This window comes from Suillus discolor (assembly GCF_016758755.1).
Source record: "Suillus discolor strain FC423 chromosome Unknown F5147scaffold_26, whole genome shotgun sequence".
NCBI lineage: Eukaryota > Fungi > Basidiomycota > Agaricomycetes > Boletales > Suillaceae > Suillus > Suillus discolor.
Window position 1 is genome coordinate 279,217 of NW_024541273.1, and position 19,694 is coordinate 298,910.

The 19,694-nt window shown below is 46.7% G+C and overlaps 4 protein-coding genes across 4 annotated transcripts; 3 read left to right on the forward strand and 1 right to left on the reverse strand.

Moving 5' to 3' along the window:
* Positions 1–3,369: 3,369 nt before the first annotated feature.
* F5147DRAFT_576609 (uncharacterized protein) lies at positions 3,370–3,953 on the forward strand (the record flags this gene model as incomplete). Its single annotated transcript, XM_041431332.1, has 3 exons — positions 3,370–3,504; positions 3,557–3,675; positions 3,725–3,953. 3 exons carry the CDS (start codon positions 3,370–3,372, stop codon positions 3,951–3,953), a joined length of 483 nt encoding a protein of 160 aa, XP_041293049.1.
* A 1,261-nt stretch (positions 3,954–5,214) lies between these two features.
* On the forward strand, positions 5,215–6,916 carry F5147DRAFT_652678 (uncharacterized protein; the record flags this gene model as incomplete). Its single annotated transcript, XM_041433658.1, has 6 exons — positions 5,215–5,448; positions 5,498–5,626; positions 5,736–5,952; positions 6,550–6,603; positions 6,653–6,752; positions 6,787–6,916. 6 exons carry the CDS (start codon positions 5,215–5,217, stop codon positions 6,914–6,916), a joined length of 864 nt encoding a protein of 287 aa, XP_041293050.1.
* A 1,675-nt stretch (positions 6,917–8,591) lies between these two features.
* F5147DRAFT_694330 (uncharacterized protein) lies at positions 8,592–11,040 on the forward strand (the record flags this gene model as incomplete). Its single annotated transcript, XM_041437301.1, has 5 exons — positions 8,592–8,687; positions 8,730–8,951; positions 9,002–10,396; positions 10,448–10,592; positions 10,643–11,040. Coding segments are annotated over exons 2-5 (2,022 nt in total), but the record flags the coding sequence as incomplete, so codon positions are not given.
* A 648-nt stretch (positions 11,041–11,688) lies between these two features.
* On the reverse strand, positions 11,689–12,212 carry F5147DRAFT_576677 (uncharacterized protein; the record flags this gene model as incomplete). Its single annotated transcript, XM_041431338.1, has 3 exons — positions 11,689–11,832; positions 11,883–11,941; positions 12,047–12,212. Coding segments are annotated over 3 exons (369 nt in total), but the record flags the coding sequence as incomplete, so codon positions are not given.
* Between the last annotated feature and the right edge of the window lie 7,482 nt (positions 12,213–19,694).

The window sequence follows — 19,694 nt, forward strand, 5'->3', positions numbered from 1 at the left end:
GTGATGACATGACAAATGTACTGGAACGTGATAACCCTCCTTGTGGTCTTAACCTTCATAGTCCATAGTCCGGTTCTATAGTCAAAAGTGGGGGTGTGAGTTGACCGTAACAGCTACTGAGAACAATTCCTCTAAGTAAAATGTGAGGGGAAACTTGGAAACTAGTAAGAATAACTGAGAATGGAAGGAGCGCAAGAATTTGCGCCGATGCGATGTGAGCACAAGTGAGCTGCCAAAAGCGCGTTACAATGTGTGGCTGTGCGGCCAAAGGTTTGACGAAGCGCAAAAGCACGCAGCCGAGTCAAAGAATAAATGCGAAGGTTTGCAAATGCGAAAGCGATGCAGCGCAGCAATGAAACGGGAAGAGAGTTTGATGATAGAAAGCGGTAAGTAAAATGTGAACGTTAATGCAGCTGTTAGAGACACATGCACGATAGTATGCTGAAAGTTTAGATTTTCAGTTCAAGTGTTGCATGCAAGTTGGTGATAATTTTGATGTGGGAAAGATAGATACATGAGAAATCATAAGTACTAAGTATATATGAGAGCGCGCGAAGCACTGTTCGGAGCCAAGTAGGTAGCGGTAGTATGTAAACAGGGTCCATAACACAAGTAATGAGAATATAAATGAAATAGTATCAGAAATAATGTCAGTCTAATGCAGATTAAGTTAAGTATGCACCAATGGACCAGTGGAGGACATGGATAGGACAAGGGAAGGATGTGCAATGGAACTGAAGAGAAGCCGACACGAACTGATGCGCGCATGTGAGCCACAGCCGTTGGCCAATTGCAGAAATGATGTGCGCCATGCTAGCAATAGCTGTTATGCTGACCGTCAGGTCGGCATAGGAACTTGGATAGGTCTTCTTAGCGACAGCTCGAATGAGCCCACCGAAGCTAAGGGTGTTCGGCGACTTGACGGAATGTCAAGGGTTCCTCCGGTTATCTCAGTAAGACGGCGCTCGTCGAGATACTGGGCTAGCGGATACAGCTAAGGCGCGGGGAGCGACTTAGAAGTGCAGTCTAGACAGCTAAGCTGGGAGGCTTAGTTGAACAGGTTTCAAGGTAGAACCAAGTAGATTAAAGTAAAGATCTTAGTACAATAATCTGTCTACTTATATGTCTACATATAAGTGTTCAAGCTCAGTCTGTATCTAATAGTATATCTGGGATCTATGATAAGAGACCATGAGGTCAAGCATGAGGCCAGATAAGATACATGAGGTATAACCTCTGATCAAGCATGCAGCGCCAAGTGCGACTGTGCATATACATGAGGCACCAAGAGGCGCTCCGGATCTTGATGAGACTTCATGAGGTGGCAACACTCAACATGTGCTGATCTAGGGTGACCATGAGGCGTACAGCCTCCATGGGTCAGGTACAAGGCCGTCTAGGCCAGGGGCGGTGTCACAGCGGTCCAGACCGCTTTCTTTCTAAGTGCTGGCGGCGTGCCACCGCATTGGGAGTCTGGCAGAGCGGGGGCTCTTGTAGTTGTTGCAGATGACTGTAACAATAGCACGCACAATGCAAGGACCTAAGGGATGCTGCAAAAATGGCCTCTATGAGGCTACAAGGACTCCAAGTCCTACAACGAGATGGTCACGCGGAGCTCTATACAAAGGTACAAATATCTCAGTATTCGTGTCAAAACTCTATTAACAAATGTTGTACCTATACAAAGGTATGAATCTACTAGAACATTAGACTTTCAGTCAAACATTACAAAAAGGCTAACTTACATCTCAGCATCTGTGTTGAAAATGAGATGTTTGGATGCGGGTACCTGGGCTTATAAGATGAGTGTCCCAGGTACAGTCATATAGGGAAAAATAAACTAAAAGATGGACAGTGCATGAGCCAACCATGACACATTGTTTGTGTTCTCTGTTTGGATGCGCTCACACTCAACATCCTCTCCTCTGGCTCTATCCTTCGGCCAGTTGATGTGTCTCTCCCTTGGCTCTTGTCCCTTTGGCTTTCTCTCCTTCGGATTCATCAGATCCCAATGTTCACGTTACTCTGTTTTCTCTTCTTGGCACCTTCTTCACCATATACATATGTACTATACAGTATTGCAACTCTCATCAGTGGCTGCTGATGGTTATATAACACACAGTACATATACCACATCTTGCACTTGTTTTCACCTCAGCATTGTTCCAAAACCTTCACTGAGACTCTAAACTATTCTAGCGAACTCCCAACATACAACTCTACAATGAAAGCATGGCCTTTAGTGCTTCCTGTGCAAGGTCAGAGTATCGAGAAGACCTTCTCATTGTTCCTTAACTCCCTCAACAAAGCACTTGCCAAATCCTTCTTGTCAGGCACTAAATGCACTCTCCCACTGCTATGGTATGGTTCGCACACTACCAAACCCATTGGAGATGATGCTATTCAGCACAAGCCTGATCTCTGCTTGTCAAACAAGGTGGAACTAGAGTGGAGCAACTTGCATACTTTTTGTTGCTATAAAAAATATAACATCAGTCTTGGTCTTGATAGATAGATACCTTCAAGGTAATGAGTCCAGGTGGTGAGCAGGCTATGATTGAGTATCAGAGTAATGTGCAGGCAGTGAGCACTGAGCAGGCAATGGGTGGGTAATGATCAGGCAATCTATTTTGTCTGTGGACAAAACTTAAGGTTATGTCATCACATTTTGTCACCAGCATAAACTTCAAATTTTCTGCATGTCTCAATTGTCAGACAAAACTTCATACAAAAGTAGGCATATGGTCATGTCCCAAATTTCATGTTTTGTCCAACATTTTAGGCCAGAATTAAACTTCAAATTTGAGATCATGCATAAATTCTGATTAAATTTCTTATTGTAATTGACATGTGGTTGGTGGGAATATGGTTGCCAATGCCTGAAATTTTGTATTTCATTCAAAACAGTGCCAAAATTTGAAGTTATGTCTCCATCTTTATGTCAGTTTAAATTTCAAATATTTTCTTCACATTTAATACAACATAAAAACATCTCTTAAATATCAATAACCCAAATGTGTAGGCTCTCAAATTGATCTGGAACTGGTTTAGGGGTCTAGAAGGTGGTGGCTATAGCATTATGTTATTTGTGCAGTATACATAGAAAAGTATGAGAGCTTGCAAGGTAACAAGAAGGATTCAACATTCTGAAATCACTCTGTGAGCCATGTTCATGACACAAAGCTTGGAAGATAAATAGGGACGTTCAAAGTTGGGCGCCCACGCCCACTGCCTATGCCCATGACCCCTTCGCCCATGGGACGTCACCTAAAATGTAGTTTGCATAATTAGATAATACAAACGTAAATCTAAAAATTTAACAATTGGTTGTTACCTTCAATACTCACTGTCACAATCAGATCTGCGCATATGGCGAAGAAGAAGGATAGCAGCGTCACAATCCCAGAGATCGTCTGGACCGACGACTTGGTCTGGCAGCTACTGGCGCAGATTGAGTTATCAGAGAACAGAGTCGTGCTTTTAGGCAAGCGGAAGAAGGGTGAGGTCAGTGAGTCAAAGTTATTAAATGATATGAGATATGATGTTTCTGTGCCAGAACACGTCAGGTGATAGCAAAGTGACAGTATATCAGCGCATGGCTGCTGCTGTTTTTCCGCAATTACACAGCCAGAATGCTGTTGCAATGGGGGATCGAGTCAAACAAAAGTACGAATAGTGAGTGTTGTGCTTCTCTCATTATTTTCTACCTTACAATTCCATGCAGCTTGACGAAAAAATACAAGGTGCATGCTCAACGTCTCCAGACAACTGGTGAAGGTGTCCAGTCTGATGCAAACAGCAACATCTCCGACAACAAATTTTTCGAATGCTATGTCCCTGCTGATGGACCTAACACAACCACAACTCCGAGGGCACAGTGTATTTGGGGTATGTTACTTATGTTCCTCAGAATAGTCAGACAGAGAATTTGCATATTCCCAAGCAATGTGTAGGGTGCCAGCTTTTGCCACAGGGGAGCGCTCTTGTAGATAACGAATTTGTTGAATAGCAAGAATGCAAGATATGTCACAGTGCAGCTGTGCTGCTGCCTCTTCGAGGGTCACATCTGGCTGAAATAAAGTACGTAGAACCATAAGCAAGAGATATGAGTGAAGATATTGCTCGTGTGATGTTCGGAGATGGGCCATTGAGTGTGATGTGCGGATACTTAGTGTTAAGTGTTGTCAGTTATCATTGATTATATAATACATTCGTTCAAGTACAAAACAGGAAGTGGTACTATTAGTTACCACTAGTTCATGCACTCCCTACATCTCGTGCACTGCTCAAAACAACACTTTTCTACTATCAATCTTCAAAATAATACATATGTATGAAACAATAAATCATAAGTACGCCCTACGAACTTGAATGGACCCAATCTAATAAGAAACAAAAGAGATATTTTTTTGGTGGTGACATGGCTGGTGTCACTCCTGCTGTCACCTGCCGGTACTGCCATAGCGGAGTTTCAAACTCAAACACGCTATCAATAACGCATCATATGGGCGAGTAGGATGGCACGCACTCGAGTTGCTGGGATGCGGGAACGTCCCAGAGATCCTTCTAAGCTCATATTCAAGCTGCTATCTCTGATACCTTGAAACCAGTTTCCGGAGTGCTGCTATAGCTCACAAGGTGAGCACTCCCTTACTTATTGTAACTCATTTTTTCTTTAGGTACCCCGCAGTGACAATAAAGATATTCTAGATTGCTACATAGCTAGCAATTTGTATATACAGTATACTATATACTACCTTCGTTAATGTCTAGACTCTAGTGCCGAATGGGCTTTGAAATCAGCTAGTGTGATGATACTGTGACTTTCCGTGACTTTTGTGACTGCACGAGATGTAGGGGGTGCACGAACTAGTGGTAACTAATAGTATATGGGCGAGGGGGGTCGTGGGCGTGGGCGCCCAACTTTGAACGTCCCTAATGGATGTTTCTTATTACGTGCAATACATGCACTCTGAGATAAGTTCCAGAAGACAAGTTAGAGCCAGTTCGGCAACAAGATGTTGACCGAGGTTTGGCAAATGTCAGGTGAGGCTTCTCGGCTTGAAGCGTCCCAGATGTCGGACTTCTAACCTTACATCTCCTACCTGTACATCTACCATGAATCCTTATCTTATTGATTGTCATCAATGACAAAGACTTCATACTAGTGTTATTGCACTTGCGGCTATCTGTGCTAGTTTTACGACAGTTCTCATGGCTCAGCCAGAGGTCACACAGCAGACTGACAGCTCAAAGGCACATTGGCAGGACGTGGAGGTGGACGTCCTGCTTCACCACCTGATTGAGAATCGGGCATCAGGTGGTGATGGCGGAAATTTCTCAATGCCTACCTACAACAGTGCAGCAGCTGCTATCAACGCCAATGGTACGATTCAGACAATAGGCCCACCGAAGACGGGCAAGATGGTCAAGACGAAGTGGACCTCGGTATGTCATCTTATATTGATTGACCATGAATTGATGAGATCGGTTTTAGCTCAAAAAAATATTCAATCAAATTGAGGTTTACCGCAACGTGTCTGGCTGCCATTGGGACAATGTGCGGGGAGCTGGAATTGAGGGCACTGCTGCTGCAAGTGTTTGGGATACATATGTTGCAGCAAGGGTATGTCATTATTAAATATATTGCGCAACATTGACTAACATTGAGCTAGTCATGAATTGCAATGCGCCCCTTGTGCAACAAAGGGTGGCTTCCATATGACGACATGCAGGCCATCTTAGGCGAGAACAGCGGTGCTCGTGGAAGGCACACATTCCACCCCGCTACTACAGCCCCTGCCTCCATCAGTATCGATGATGTGCTCGATGACGCTGACGGGGGCCTCAACCTTCTCGACATGGATGTGGACCCCGTTGTGCCAGACATGAGCACTGACCTGATGATGCCACTCAACATCGGAGCCTCCACTACTACTGGCTCCCAGTCCAGTAAACGCCTGCGCACCAACACTCTACTCGACTCCCTGGAGACATCGTCTCTCCCTTCCAGTGGCGCCCCCATATCTACCCATCCCGCTACTCCCAGTCGTTAACTCTCCCACTTTCAACGACATTGGTGCCCTCCACTCAGGTCTTCAAGAAGGCTCGAGTGTCGGCACATGGCAGCACACATACAGGGACGAGCAGTGCTGCCAAAGTCACTGCGAAGATAACTCCAGCAGCTGCCGTCATGAACATGCAAGGTAGTATCAATCGCCTCACTGACGCTATTGAAAAGAGCTTGGTCTATCTGCTTGAGGTGGTGCCACCACCACCACCTCCTCCTCCTCCTCCTGCTCCACCCACCATGATCTCCCGCGGTCTCGCAATCATGCGCAGCACAGATGCGGATCTGGGAGTTGAACAGAGAGCCACCCTCCTGCGGATATTTACCCGTGCAGGAGGGGAGAACAATCTTGCCGCTTATGTTGAGCTGGAGGATGACTTTGAGATGCGCCACGCGTTTATCTCTGGGCTCCTCGTGTCTACATAGAACTACCATACCATTTGTATCACTTCTCATTACATTTTCATATCAACATGTAGTATCTGTATTGTACATCCTATATAACATCATGATGAGTACGCGGGTGCGATTGAGTGAGTATGAGAGTGAGAAGGAACTTGCGGGACCGGGAATGATGTATAGGTGCGATTGAGCGTGAGTATGAGAGTGAGAAGGAACTTGTGGGACTGGGAACGATGTATGAGAGTGAGAAGGAACTTGCAGGACCGGGAACGGATCAGGAGTAGATGGTTGTGGTTGCTGCTACTAATGAGAAGTAAGTATGAGAGTGAGAAGGAACTTGTGGGACCGGGAACAGTGTATGAGAGTGAGAAGGAACTTGCGGGACTGGGAATGATGTATGAGAGTGAGAAGGAACTTGCAGGACCGGGAACGGATCAGGAGTAGATGGTTGTAGTTGCTGCTGCTGATATATAACATTGTAAAGTACAAGTGCATACTAGTACTAGTCCAGTCCGTCCTCATCCTCCTCTGCAATACCTTCTGATAGATCGTCGTTATCATCTCCTCTCTCCTGCAAAATGTGCTGATAATCCACCCACATCGCTTCGGCAATGCGATCACGCATCAAATGGACATTGTCGTGTCCAGCCGGATGATTCTCTGTTGGCTCCTGCTCCCAGTTTGCGGTGTGCGCATCGCCGATGGGGTGGTCTGTGTCAGGCAGGTTGCCTTCTGCGGGATCATGTAAGCGGATAAAATTATGGACGCTGCACAATGCAGCTGGAATCTGAGCCTGTATGCCCATAGCGTATGGTGGGGACAGCAGGAGGATCCGGAAGCGTCGTTTGAGGACGCCGAATATCTGCTCGATGATGTTTCGAGCGGATGCGTGATGTAGATTGAACAGCTCTTGTTTCGTAGTTGGCCTGTTCAAAATTAGCACATAACACAAAGAAAAAGGCTGGTACAACTCGCCTTACACTTGCACGACCCCATTCTGCAAGGTGGTAGCGCACGTTATGGTAGGGAATGAGTAGTTCAGGCCGCAGAGGGAAACCTGCATCTGCAAGGAAATATTTCCCTGCAGGAATGCGAAGGTCATGGCCCTCTGCAGCCTCGTAGATACGCGCATCTGTAGCCGACCCCTCCCAGCCAGTGAGGGCATATATGAAGTTGAGGTCGAAATCGCACGCAAACAAGCAGTTTTGCGAAACGAATCCCTTTCGATTATGATAGGGACCTCGTTCGAATGCACGAGGCGATGCGTGAATGTGGCTTCCGTCGATGGCGCCAATGGTATCTTTAAAAAACGGCCAGAACTTTGGGTTACAGCAGATTTTGTTGGGAACAGAGGCGTCTGGTAACTGGACATATTTTGTATAGAAGGGGGACGACGAGAAGATGTTGAGCATCTTGCGAAAGTAACTACATAGAACATGAGACAATATAAAAGCTGTTAGCGCATAGTACTCACCGGGAAATTGTATCATTCGAGCATTGAAATCTTTCACCGACGTGTCTGAGGGACAAACCTGTAACAGATGTGTACAGGAAAATCACAAGCTGCTCTTCTAGCAAGACGAACTTGGAGGCAGTGTGTCCGAAGGCACGAATCTCAGAGATGAGCTCTGCAAAGACGTGTGCATGCACACCAAGTTCGCACCGAATTCGTTCTGGATGACCGGACAACAGCTCCATAACCCAGGCTTCGCCGGAGAGGGCAGACGTGTGATAGGGCTCTGGATCCTTTGCATACACGGACTCTAATATATTGGCTGTAGCGCTGATCAGAATACTAACAAGAAGAATCGAATATTGGACGAGGCGACGTCGAGTTTCTGGGCGTTGGGGCACATAAGGTGGGAGTCGCGATTGAACACTCATTGCCATAGGACATAGATCAAGGACGATGTGTATAGCGTATCGATAACAGCTGGTGTTAGGGTTGGACGAATACAGCTATAATTTGAGCTCCGACGTCTGGGACGCTTCAAGCCGAGAACCCTCACCTGACATTTGCCAAACCTCGGTCAACATGTCGTTGCCGAACTGGCTCTTAAGTATTACATAATACTTCAACTTCCTCTGTCACCAACTTGAAGCGCACTGAATCTCTAGGTGATCACCACGACAATAATGACATCCAGCCATCTACAAGCTACGGATATACTTCAGCTGGTCTTTTTTCTAATGGCTTCAGAAACGGCCTGCTTCAGTAAGGCCACTCGATGGATATTACGCGCACTCATCGGAACAGGCTTTTGTAATTGGGGTGTTGACCACGGCATCATGTTAACTGTCCCAAAGCTCGACTTATATACTAAATATCGACCAATTTCCGACTGGCCCTCACTAAAGCCCATCACATTCTCAGATTCCGTACTAGCCACCCATCATGTCATTTGCTGCAGTGGGATCAAGTTTGCGGCTCAGTGCAAGCGAAACACAAGCGCTGAAGTCTCTGCCAATGGCAACACAAGTTGGATACCTGATCATACCAATTCGTTCTATGACTAATATGCATTCAAGATCACTGCAAAAAGGGCTCTACAGGGATCCCCCACAGATCTGGAAAGGCTGGTTGATTATATTTCGGTGTTCAATTCTTCCCGTTATTGTTGCTTGGTACCCATCTTCCACGCGACGCTTGATTCAATTCAAGTACCAAACTACATCAATCCCAAGACTATTCCTGCCATCATGCGTGCAAAGTCGTCTGTCATGGGATTGGTGAAAATCTGCACGGTTACCCCTTCAACTCTTAATGTCAAGGACGATCCCGTGACAAAGTATATTGTGAGGAAGTGGGACGAATTATACCCGTGGATGCGGTTCATCGCTCGAAATTGCCTCCCTCCTCCTTATGATGTCTCAGTTACTCCACGCCCTGATCTTTGCAATGTGTTCGATGCTGCAAAATTGTGCATCACTCCGCTGTCATTAATCTGCACCCAATCGGAAGAAGGGCGTCATTTTCTCCGTTCTTCTATCTCTGTGCAGCACTTTATTGCGCAGTTATGGATATTGATTGGAAACCTTCAGGGAGACGTACTCCAAGGCGATCCTGGAAATTCAACAGACGGCCTTATTTCCATGCTCCGGGCGTCCTTTGCGGTAACAAACCATGTTTGCGTATCCGAATCTGAAGATCCAAACAAAACCACTCTTCCGTTATCGACTTATGTACAAGCTGCCGGAGGGGTGAAGCCCGTTGTTTTCACCCTTCTCAGATACATCCGTCGGATTACCAGAGATGCTGCCGCTATAGAAGAACCTCGATCATGGACGACAGGCGACTGGAGCGTAAAACAACTTCATCTCTACACTGCTGGTCTCCATTATTCCTTCGAGTTTCTCAAGATTATCAGTCGCCAAGATGTTTCATGCCGCGCACAACTTATCCGCCAAGGTTCAATTCGCACGGTAGTGGACGCGATCGCTCAGATGTTGCCTAAGATCTTGGTGCAAGCAAACAAGGAATTAGATTTTGATCCACAGCTGGGACTCGCGGGCAGGCAGAACGTTCTGTGGTCGGGGTACTCCTACGTTGCATCTGCCATTCGCGATGCAGATGACGGGGTAACATGTGTATGCCAGGCAATCAATGCTGGCATCCTCCAAACGTTGGAGAAGGGGGTTATTTGCCCGCCTCACGTCAATCGTCGCGATCACCCATCCCGTGGCCGCTTGGGTGACATAGAGTTGCTCTTTCTCCTCGCCACATTTTTCATGTATGATAGGGTCGTTAAATCAATTGGCCGACACTGGTCTCGCATACAAAATGTTCCTACGGAAAAACGAGAGATACGCGACAAAGGGTTGGGTGTTGCTCTCGAACTTGTCCTGATATCCACTATCGATGCTATGGACCATCGCAGTGTGGAACCTATAAACTTCCATGAATACAGGTGCAGTGGTCCAGGAGTACGCTAATCATCACTAGTTCCATCATATGGGTGCTCATATGTGCGCCAGTGTCCAATGTGCGCATCCAAGTTTGTCAGCAAAAAGCGTCGGTGCGCAGGTTGCTTGGTATCAATCTATTGCTCGCAGAAATGCCAAAGGACTGCTTGGCACAATGGACACAAGAAGTGGTGTCAAGTTCTAAGGTGCACCGTTGGTAAGTCCCTTCAGTCCTCGTCTCATACTTCTCGATCGAATCGCCAACAGGGCCGTGGGGCTCACGCGATATCCGTAAGAGTCTTCAAGTCATTGCAGGCTTCGAAACCAGTGAAATCTCGGGAATGGCCAAAGATGTAGAATCGCGCGTTCGTGAAGCACAGCGGCAGTTCCCTGCATTCAAAGATAAGCTTGTGCTCATGCTAGACATGACTGTGTATCCGCCGGAGGTCCACGTGCTCCCCGTGCACAAGCTTGAGCAGTTTCCTGGGGATGACCCCATATGGCCAGAGATCGCTAACGAGATTCGCCAACGAAGCGACTCGCCACCGAAAGGATATATGTTTTCGGTGGTCAAGGTCCACTTGGGGAAATCGAAGTTCACACTGTTCAGCCCGAGCACGGCATTGCGTATGGCATTTGTGGGCCAGTATTTTTCGGACAATGAGGCATCTGTTGATATTGATGATTCAAAAGTGTTAGGTGACTAGGACTTGGACTATGATTCAGAGTCATTGGACGATGAATACGTGTACGATATCTGACGGTCGTCGTGCTATATGTTTAGTAGCTTTCTTTGATTATGACCTTGCTTTACTCTGTACAGGAAACATGCTTGTGGGCTGATTAAGCCGAGACTTGAATCAATCGACCGGTACTTCACTTGATTCCTGACATTGTATCCAGACGTCTATGGTTCCTAATCTACACGCGATAAAAAAACAAGTACAGAGGCAACATTAACTAGGACTGAATTCCAGCCCGTCCTTCCACGAATTTCAGAACGTCTTCGTCAGAAGGCCGACGTTCTATATCTTTTAACCAACAGCTCTGGATGAAATTACAGTCGCTGTCCCCGACAACAGATACGAGCGGCCTTGTGGGTCTTTTTCCGCATAATATGAAGGTGAGTATGGTTAACGGGTTGTGGATGTAATGGTATAGAACCTTGCCCTCCAATATCTGCAGAGATTTAAGTTGATTCAATATTGATGATTCAGGTTACGTGCCTGCAGCATGATCCCTCCGAAAGAGTATACATCGCTTTTCGAAGAGAATACCGGCGTCGGCTCATCATCTTCATTATCGACTGCCAATCATTCTGGCGCCATGTAGGGCGCGGGTCCTTCGCAATTGGTTGGCACTAATGCTTGACTTCTTCTCTCAGGAACGAGAGCAGAGAGACCGGGATCGGTGAGGCTTGCTTTTCCATCTTTATCAATGACGTCGAGAACGTTATTCTAAGCAAGCTTCAGTTGGGCTTCCACACAACTCATAAATGTGTACGTACGCCGCTCAAGTCACCATGGGTAATTGATCGGGAATGCACTGCCTCAATCTGTGAGTTGACTCTTGCATCAATAACAAAACGTTGAACATACGATACTGAAGCCCTTGAGCTATGTCCTTGAGCTAAAGAGTGCTGAATATGGTAAGATGAGAAATTGACCGAACCAGTGCAAACTTTTTGTTGTAAGAAAGCCTTTCGTGCTCCCGCTGAAGGTATCCAGTCAGCTAACCATGGCGAAACAAGTGCTGGGAGGCAACCAAAGCCATCTGCAACTCCCCAGAGAGGAACGATGTTCTCGTGGTCAAGTTTCAACCATATCTTAATCTCTCGAGTCTGGACAACCGCTAAAGAACTAAGGTCAGCTGAATGAAGGTGGAATCCATGGTTACTGACATTGATAATCGTCAACGTGTCTGTATCGCCTCTCAAAATTATTTCCTTGACTGCAACCTAGATTGCTATAAGAAAGGCAGAACGAAATGACGGACAAGATACCAACACAACTTGACCTGGAAGAAGACTGGTAGCAGGATTTCATTGCTTACCTATTGGAGGTTGGTAGTGTAAATGCCAAACATTGCGCAGCAGTGATGCATTGATGGCTCTATGATATCAAACGGTATGCAGAGTGCAAAACACGGTGTGCGTTTGAACTGTGACATACTGTTGTCAAACCTTTTAGCGACTCTGCCATAAAAATACGTTGGCAATTACATCTAAAACAGTACTAGTCTCGTGCCGAGTGTGCAATATATAATAGCCAGCTTACGCTTACCGAAATTGCACATTCAAAAAACAGACGGTCGAAAGACTTACGGAGTATTAGTGACTTCTGGTCCTACCGTGCCAGACATTGCTCCCGATGTTGCGACCATGAATAGTTGAGGCAGACCATTGAATTTTGATTCACCTACCAGTTGAACTAATCCACGAGTTTCTGGCAGTTTGCAAACCTGTGCACGCCAATTGGAAACACCACTTTCCTCCATAAAATAAAGCATGACAATTTGATAACCTATAGTAGAATTCTGTTGATGCCGACAACCGTCCGCTAAATACTAAGGCGGCAAGATTATGTCCTTCTCAGCTTTCCCTCGGTTCACTAATGGGGGATCCCTGGGCCGCACATGAAAAAGGACTGCCATGCTGGTGAGTTATTTGGTTAAACAAACCCTACTCATACTCACACAGAACGGCTCGTCAGGGCAATGGCAGTGGCTAGAAGAAAGGCACCAGAAAGGGCAGCCCTCACTGGCAGCGGCAGTGGCAGATATTAAAGTAGCGACAACGGCGAGGGCGAAGGCGAAACGCATTGTTCGTGAGGATGTGATACTAGTATGAGGCTATGAGCTCAGATAAATGTGAAGGGGAATTAGGAAGATGCCTTGCCTTTAGTACGTGCTGTATACCGTTCTTTGTGTAGGATGATGAAGTCCACCTGAAATCCTCCTTCGAACTGATATACCTCGTGAAGCAAGGTTTATTTGAAATTTTGTGCGGAAAGGATATCACCTTGCGAAGCAAGATTAATGCTGGCAAGCATATCGCCACCTAATGATATCTATCTTGTGAATCAACATTTACCGGCAATTTGGAGTGGAACAAAGTATCATACTATCATCTTGTTTTGCGAAGCCAATGAGACAACCGAAGTTCAGGTATTAGTATATAGGCACCATCATGATGATGGAAAAGTTCTGTCATCACTCACCGCAATTCAGACTTTTGATCAACTGAATCTAAGGTTCAGATCTATGTTTGATGCTTCCAAGTACTATCTCGAACGTGTTCGCGTTATTTTATATGACTGGTGGTGACCAAGCGCAATATCTCAATAATTTCCCATTGCTCATCAAGATCTGCTGGCTTGCGAAGCTTATTATGCTTGAGATCTCGACTTGAAGCTTAATTGTCCGATGGCTACCGTCACACTGGTGTAGCTACAGTGACTCTTAGATCTAATCAGCATTGAGAGAAGAATGACGACGTACTAAATGTGCATTCGATGAGACGAACTGGAATTGGCTAAAATGTTTGAATTTGAAAAGCACTACATATAATATCGCGTCACGTCATTGCATATAAAGCGCAATGATTTCCCACAGTCCTGGTCCATCCAGATAGGTTGCCCACTTAGTTTCTTGTCTCTGCAGGTCTTAGGCTCATCTGTTAACTGTTCATCGACTCGGCTCATGCTTACATTGGTCTGCGGTGGCTTCGGTCATTAAATATTAAGCATTGGTATGTGACGTAGTCTTTACTTTGAAATATACAATTCACTTAGTCGTCTTATCGATGCTCCCAGATTAGTTTCCATGTGTAGCTGGTAATGCTGTCAATGCTCATATGGACTCGCTTGTCTTAAAACATAACGCTAAGGGTAACACGACTTAGTCTAAAACTTAATCGCTGCCATCATAGGTTCAAACGGAAAGATAGATGGGTATAGTTTGAGTTTTGCTGCCAGATATCAGGTACGTGCGTCGTCGCACTTTCACTGTTTTTTCTACTAAATCGAGTCGAGTCGCCATGTTACGCCCACCGCCACCATGACTCATCACCTTTTCTACTCTGCTCATCGACCTCATGACCCCACTTTGATTCTATGTGCAGACACGCTGTACGCGCTTTTCCCCTCATGAATTGCGGATGCCGTTCAGGGTTCGATCGCCGAACCGAATGTGAACCGAACGCAACGTTCGGTTCAGTGGTCCAACTCCAACTTCAAGCCATAACTCATCCTCAAGGTTTATGCACATGGAGGACAAGCGTCGTGAATGTGGTGAGATCCAGATCTAGATAAGCATGTCAGCGCTTTGGGGCCTACACAAATTCGGACATTCATCAACAATCAATATCAAAAGCATGTGGAATTTGTTTCGAATGCGCTGCGTCAATACTGCGTCACGACCACCTGGCCGCCCATAATATAGGCTCCACATCTCGATTTCCTGTTGTTGCCCGTGTTTACTGATTTTGTGATGGGCGCATCACATGCATTGTGCCTTCAAGGACCTTTACCTCGCACCGTCCCTGATCAGTGATGGGCCCAACGACATGGCCCTAGTTCTTATACTAGTGACCCTTCATCTCCTGCAAGCGTATCGTCAAAGAAAACGAATAATGCGCATACGAGGACCTCAGCTCAAGTTGGTTGTTTGGCTTCGCCGATACGATGAATTCTGCTTCTATTATCTCTAAACTGTACGAACATTGGGCCAGAGAGTACGGACCAGTGTACAAGGTGCGCCACGTCTTGAAACTGTCCAGAGTCGTGCTATGGGACCTGAAGATCTCGCATTTCTTTGCACGAGATGTGCCAGACTTCGTTCAACAAGATTCCTGCTCGAACGACAGGATGTCCCTTACTTCCTTGTACAGCCATAATATGATGGTGCGCTTCTGCGACTGACAGGTCAGAAGCTAATGTGGAAAGGGAAGAAAAGCAAAATGCTTATAAGGCTCCGAAATTGATGCTATGCCGTTATACTGGTCTAAGAGTCTCAAGGTACATAGTAGTATAGCGTTGTGTTAAGATTTGTGCTGCAGTGTAAAATCGTTCATCATATATCGGATAAGTCCATTAGTATCTAATAATCAAATTCATAGACAGGCCCAGCCTTTAAAATTCAAAGCGCGAACACATACAACAAGTTACGTTTCTGCTGATCAGAGGCGAGTGGGCCCGGTAAAATAAAAGCTACGCGTTATGAGCAAATATTTATGACTGAATTCCCTCACCGTACATACATCCAAAGTCACTTCATTTTCGTAGAGATAAAATGGCCGGCGGGAACGGCGGACTAGTGGGTACGCCTCACGGAATGAGGTCCTTAGACTAAATAGCACTGTCCTGCATAGAGTGGTGCGCTAAAAACGGATACAAAAAAGGAGCTACTGACGAACTCGAAGATGCCAACAAAAGAGCCATGAAATCTTCGACATGGAGCTAGAAACTTATGATGATCCGATTCAGATACTATGGTGAAACTGGCAGTGCTGCATCTGATCTATGAAGTGCTTAATCATTGTACATCGATCTACTGTTTTGTGCCAATCCATCGTCGTTGGCTTCCCGCTAAGATTCGGTTCTAGACTTTTGGTTCCGACACGATCGGTCCCTCGCTATTCGATCAGGCAACCGCAACTCGTCTCAATCTTTATTCGCCTTCGCACTCAGCAATTACCCGCACAGGGGGACCCTGCGGAGCATACGAAGAAGGACTGCCATGCCGATGAGTTATTTTGTTAAAATACAAACTGCTCGTACTCACACAATAATGGTTACCGTTGGAACAGCCTTTGCACTCCTTACTTAAAAAGCAGAGCCAAGGACAGCCCTCACTGGCGGCGTGAGTGGCAGATGTTAAAGCAGTGACAACGGCGAGGACAAAGACGAAACGCATTGTTTGTGAGGATGTGATACTGGTATGAGCTCAGATAAATCTGGAAGGAAAAGTAGGAAGACACGTTACCTTTACAGGCCGCATGAACTATTCTTTATGTAGGACAGCTAAGTCCACCTGGAATCCTCTTTCGAACTGATGTACTTGCAATTCCGGACAATTGCCACCTACCTTGCAAAGCAAGGTCTGTTTGCAATTTGGGGGAACAATATATCACCATCCGAAGCAAGGTCAGTGTCATATGGCCACCAGATAAGATCTATCTTGATGTCTACCGGAAATTTGGTGTGGAATAAGATATCACCCCGCGAAGCCAACTCGCAACAAGGGCTGATGAGCTAAGTTCAACGAGCTACATGCAATGATGACCCTCACTCACCGGAATCGGACTTTTGATGAACTGAATTGATGATTCAGGTTTATGTTTGATGCTCTCAATTGAGCTCTCAAAAGCTTAAGAGCTTGAAAGTTTGAACATTTGAAAGTACTATCTCGATCGTGCTCAAGTTCGCGTCACCGCGTCATTACTACATGACCGGTGACTACGGGCAATATCTCAATGATTTCCCATGGTCTGGGGCCTATCCAGATCTGTTGGTTTGCAGAGCTCAAGCTCGAACGTTTGAACATTTTAAAGTACTCACTACTGGTATTTCGAACGTGTTTGCGTCACTGTCGTTGCATGACCAGGTGACCGGTGACCAAGTGCAATATCCCAATGATTTCCCCATCGTCCATCCAAATCCATTTGTTTGCAGAGCTTAAGCATGAATGTTCGAACGTTCGAAAGGTGACCGGTGACTTACCACTAGTATCTCGAACGTGTTCATGTTCGCGTCACTGTGTCATTACATGACCGGTGATCGCAATATCTCAATGATTTCCCAAATTCCCATGGTCCAGATCTGCTGCCGTCAAAAAAGGAGGACATCCAGGAAATGGACACTCTGGGGCCAAAATCTGCGGCGGACTCTGGGGCCAAACTCTGGGGCATCTGTTTGTTTCAATCGGAGTTTCAACATCGTGCGCCTGACATACCACGTGATCACAGCCACCCCGCCGTCAGCCACACCGATGCGATCTCTGTCAGCCACTACCACTGTACCACAGCCACCCCGCCATTATTACCACACCGACGCGATCTCTGTCAGCCACCGCTGTCAATATCAGCCATGATGCCACCTGACCCGGATATCAGCAACCTGTTGACCTCACTCCAAGGGCATCCAACACTCGCCCATATCTCATTTGTTGCTGCAGTGAAGACATGATGAGGCGGGCACAGGCGTGCAGGAAGAGGGGCGGGAGGGCGGGCGGGAAACACAGGAAGGGGCAGATAAGAGACGGGTAGCGGGCATGGCATTGTCATAAGGTAGACTTGGGGCGGAGCATGAATGCAGTATTCCAACGACAGCTGCACACTGGCAGGCAGCGGCGAGCAGGCGGGAGACGCTGATCAGCAATGAGCGGGCTGGGCCTTGTCATCAAACGGTGTTTAAACTCAGCTGTACTCTGCCGGACTTGCCGATGGGCCCCAGAGTCAGGCCCCAGAGTCTGCCCCAGATTTTGGCCCCAGAGTGTCCAACTCCCTGACATTCTGCAAAAAAGTTCCAAATTTGAACTTACCTTGTGTAGACGGTTTCCCACGCCATAATAACCGTACCACACCAACTTGAAATCATTCATGCACAATGTCAAGGTGACTGACCTAGCCTTGCAGTACATTATACCTGTCGAACTCATTAACTAATGGACATCTGCGCAGACTCCAGAGAACTCGATATTCCATGCGAACGTGTCAGTGACCTTGCACGGTCTGGTTTGTCGTGTTGTGACAGAAAGATGTAGCAGAACTGGCCATAATTCAATTGCTCACAAGGAATATGCATCAATTTGGACTTGGATGGCTGGGAGTGTTGTTGCGCGCCATACAGTGCACAGGAACGAGACGGAACGAACCGAGCCGAGGGCCACTAGCATGCAGTGTAAAGACAGGCACTCATGAATACAGCATGCAAAATCACCTTCGTCTCTTCTACCCTTGACCATTGATTTTGCTCATTATCGAGCTTAGCCTCTACCTATCGTCCGACCGTCCGGAAGCACAGAGGCCTTTCTCGATCAGAGTCATGCCCAGCGAAGTGGAGGAGTTAAACCCAGCAGCAAGACGGAAAGAAGTGCAACAAGAAGCGCTGTTGAACTCACCAGTACATGTTGCACCTTTTCGGATGAGCACGAAGGATATACCACCCTATGGTGCACAGCACCGTCAGGATGCACTCTGGAAAGGTGAGCAACCACGTCGCAGTGACATCCAATGGCTTACTGACTGTGCAAGAGGCGGGAATGGAGCCCTCCCTCCTCTATGGCATCAGTTCAAGGTGTTAGACAAAACTCGATATCAAGATAACGAGCTCACTATGGTTTCAGTGAACCGACCTTTGCCAGGAGTGCGACTAGGTGAGCGAAAAAAGTGCACCTGGGAGCGACAAGTTTATGGCATAACATAGATGATCCTGGAGATCTCGTTTATCCCGGATGTGAATGGCACATCTCACCACTCGGTCGGTCCTACTTCGTCGATCACAATACTTGGACCACGTCTTGGGAGAAACCAAAGCTAGAACGTCCAGCAGGGAGCTTGAAGCCGGAGCGCATCATCGAGGGTCACTCTCGATGCATATGGAGCCTTGCCTACCTGGGCACCAGTGGCAATATAATGAGCACGTCTGAAGATAGTTCAATTCGTCAATGGAAAGGAACTGGAGAGCCAGTGGGAAAGCCTTGGTATGGTGATGGAGGAGGGATAGGCTCGATGGCAATATCCCCGGATGAAATGATGGTCGTTTGTGGAAGTGCAGACGGTTCACTACAGCTGTGTAATATAAAGGAGGGCGGTATGGTCGGTGACCCATGGGAAGGGCATGATGATGTAGTGAGGTGCCTCGATTGGTCTCGTAATGCCCTGGAGATAGCAAGTGGATCTGAAGACGGCACCATACGACGCTGGAACCCGAATACTGGTCGACAAATAGCGCCACCGATGGAGACCAGTCATGGATGGGTTATCGCCGTCAAATACTCTCCACATGGCGACAAGTTCATGAGCAGCGGCGCAGACGGTGTGATTTGTGTATGGTCCAAGGACGGCAAGTTGCTCGTCGAGATCAAGGGACATGACTCGGACAAGGGAGTGACCTCATTGTGTTGGTCCAAGGACGGCGCACACATATTCTCCGGGTCAGGCGATCATACTATCCGAAAATGGCGGTTAATTGACGGGAAGAAACTTGCTGTTTTCCGGAGTCACACCAACCCCATCAAATCCATCTGTCTTACGCCCAACGAAAACTATATTGTTAGCGCATCAAATGACTGCTCCATTCGCATCTGGGACCTCAAAACC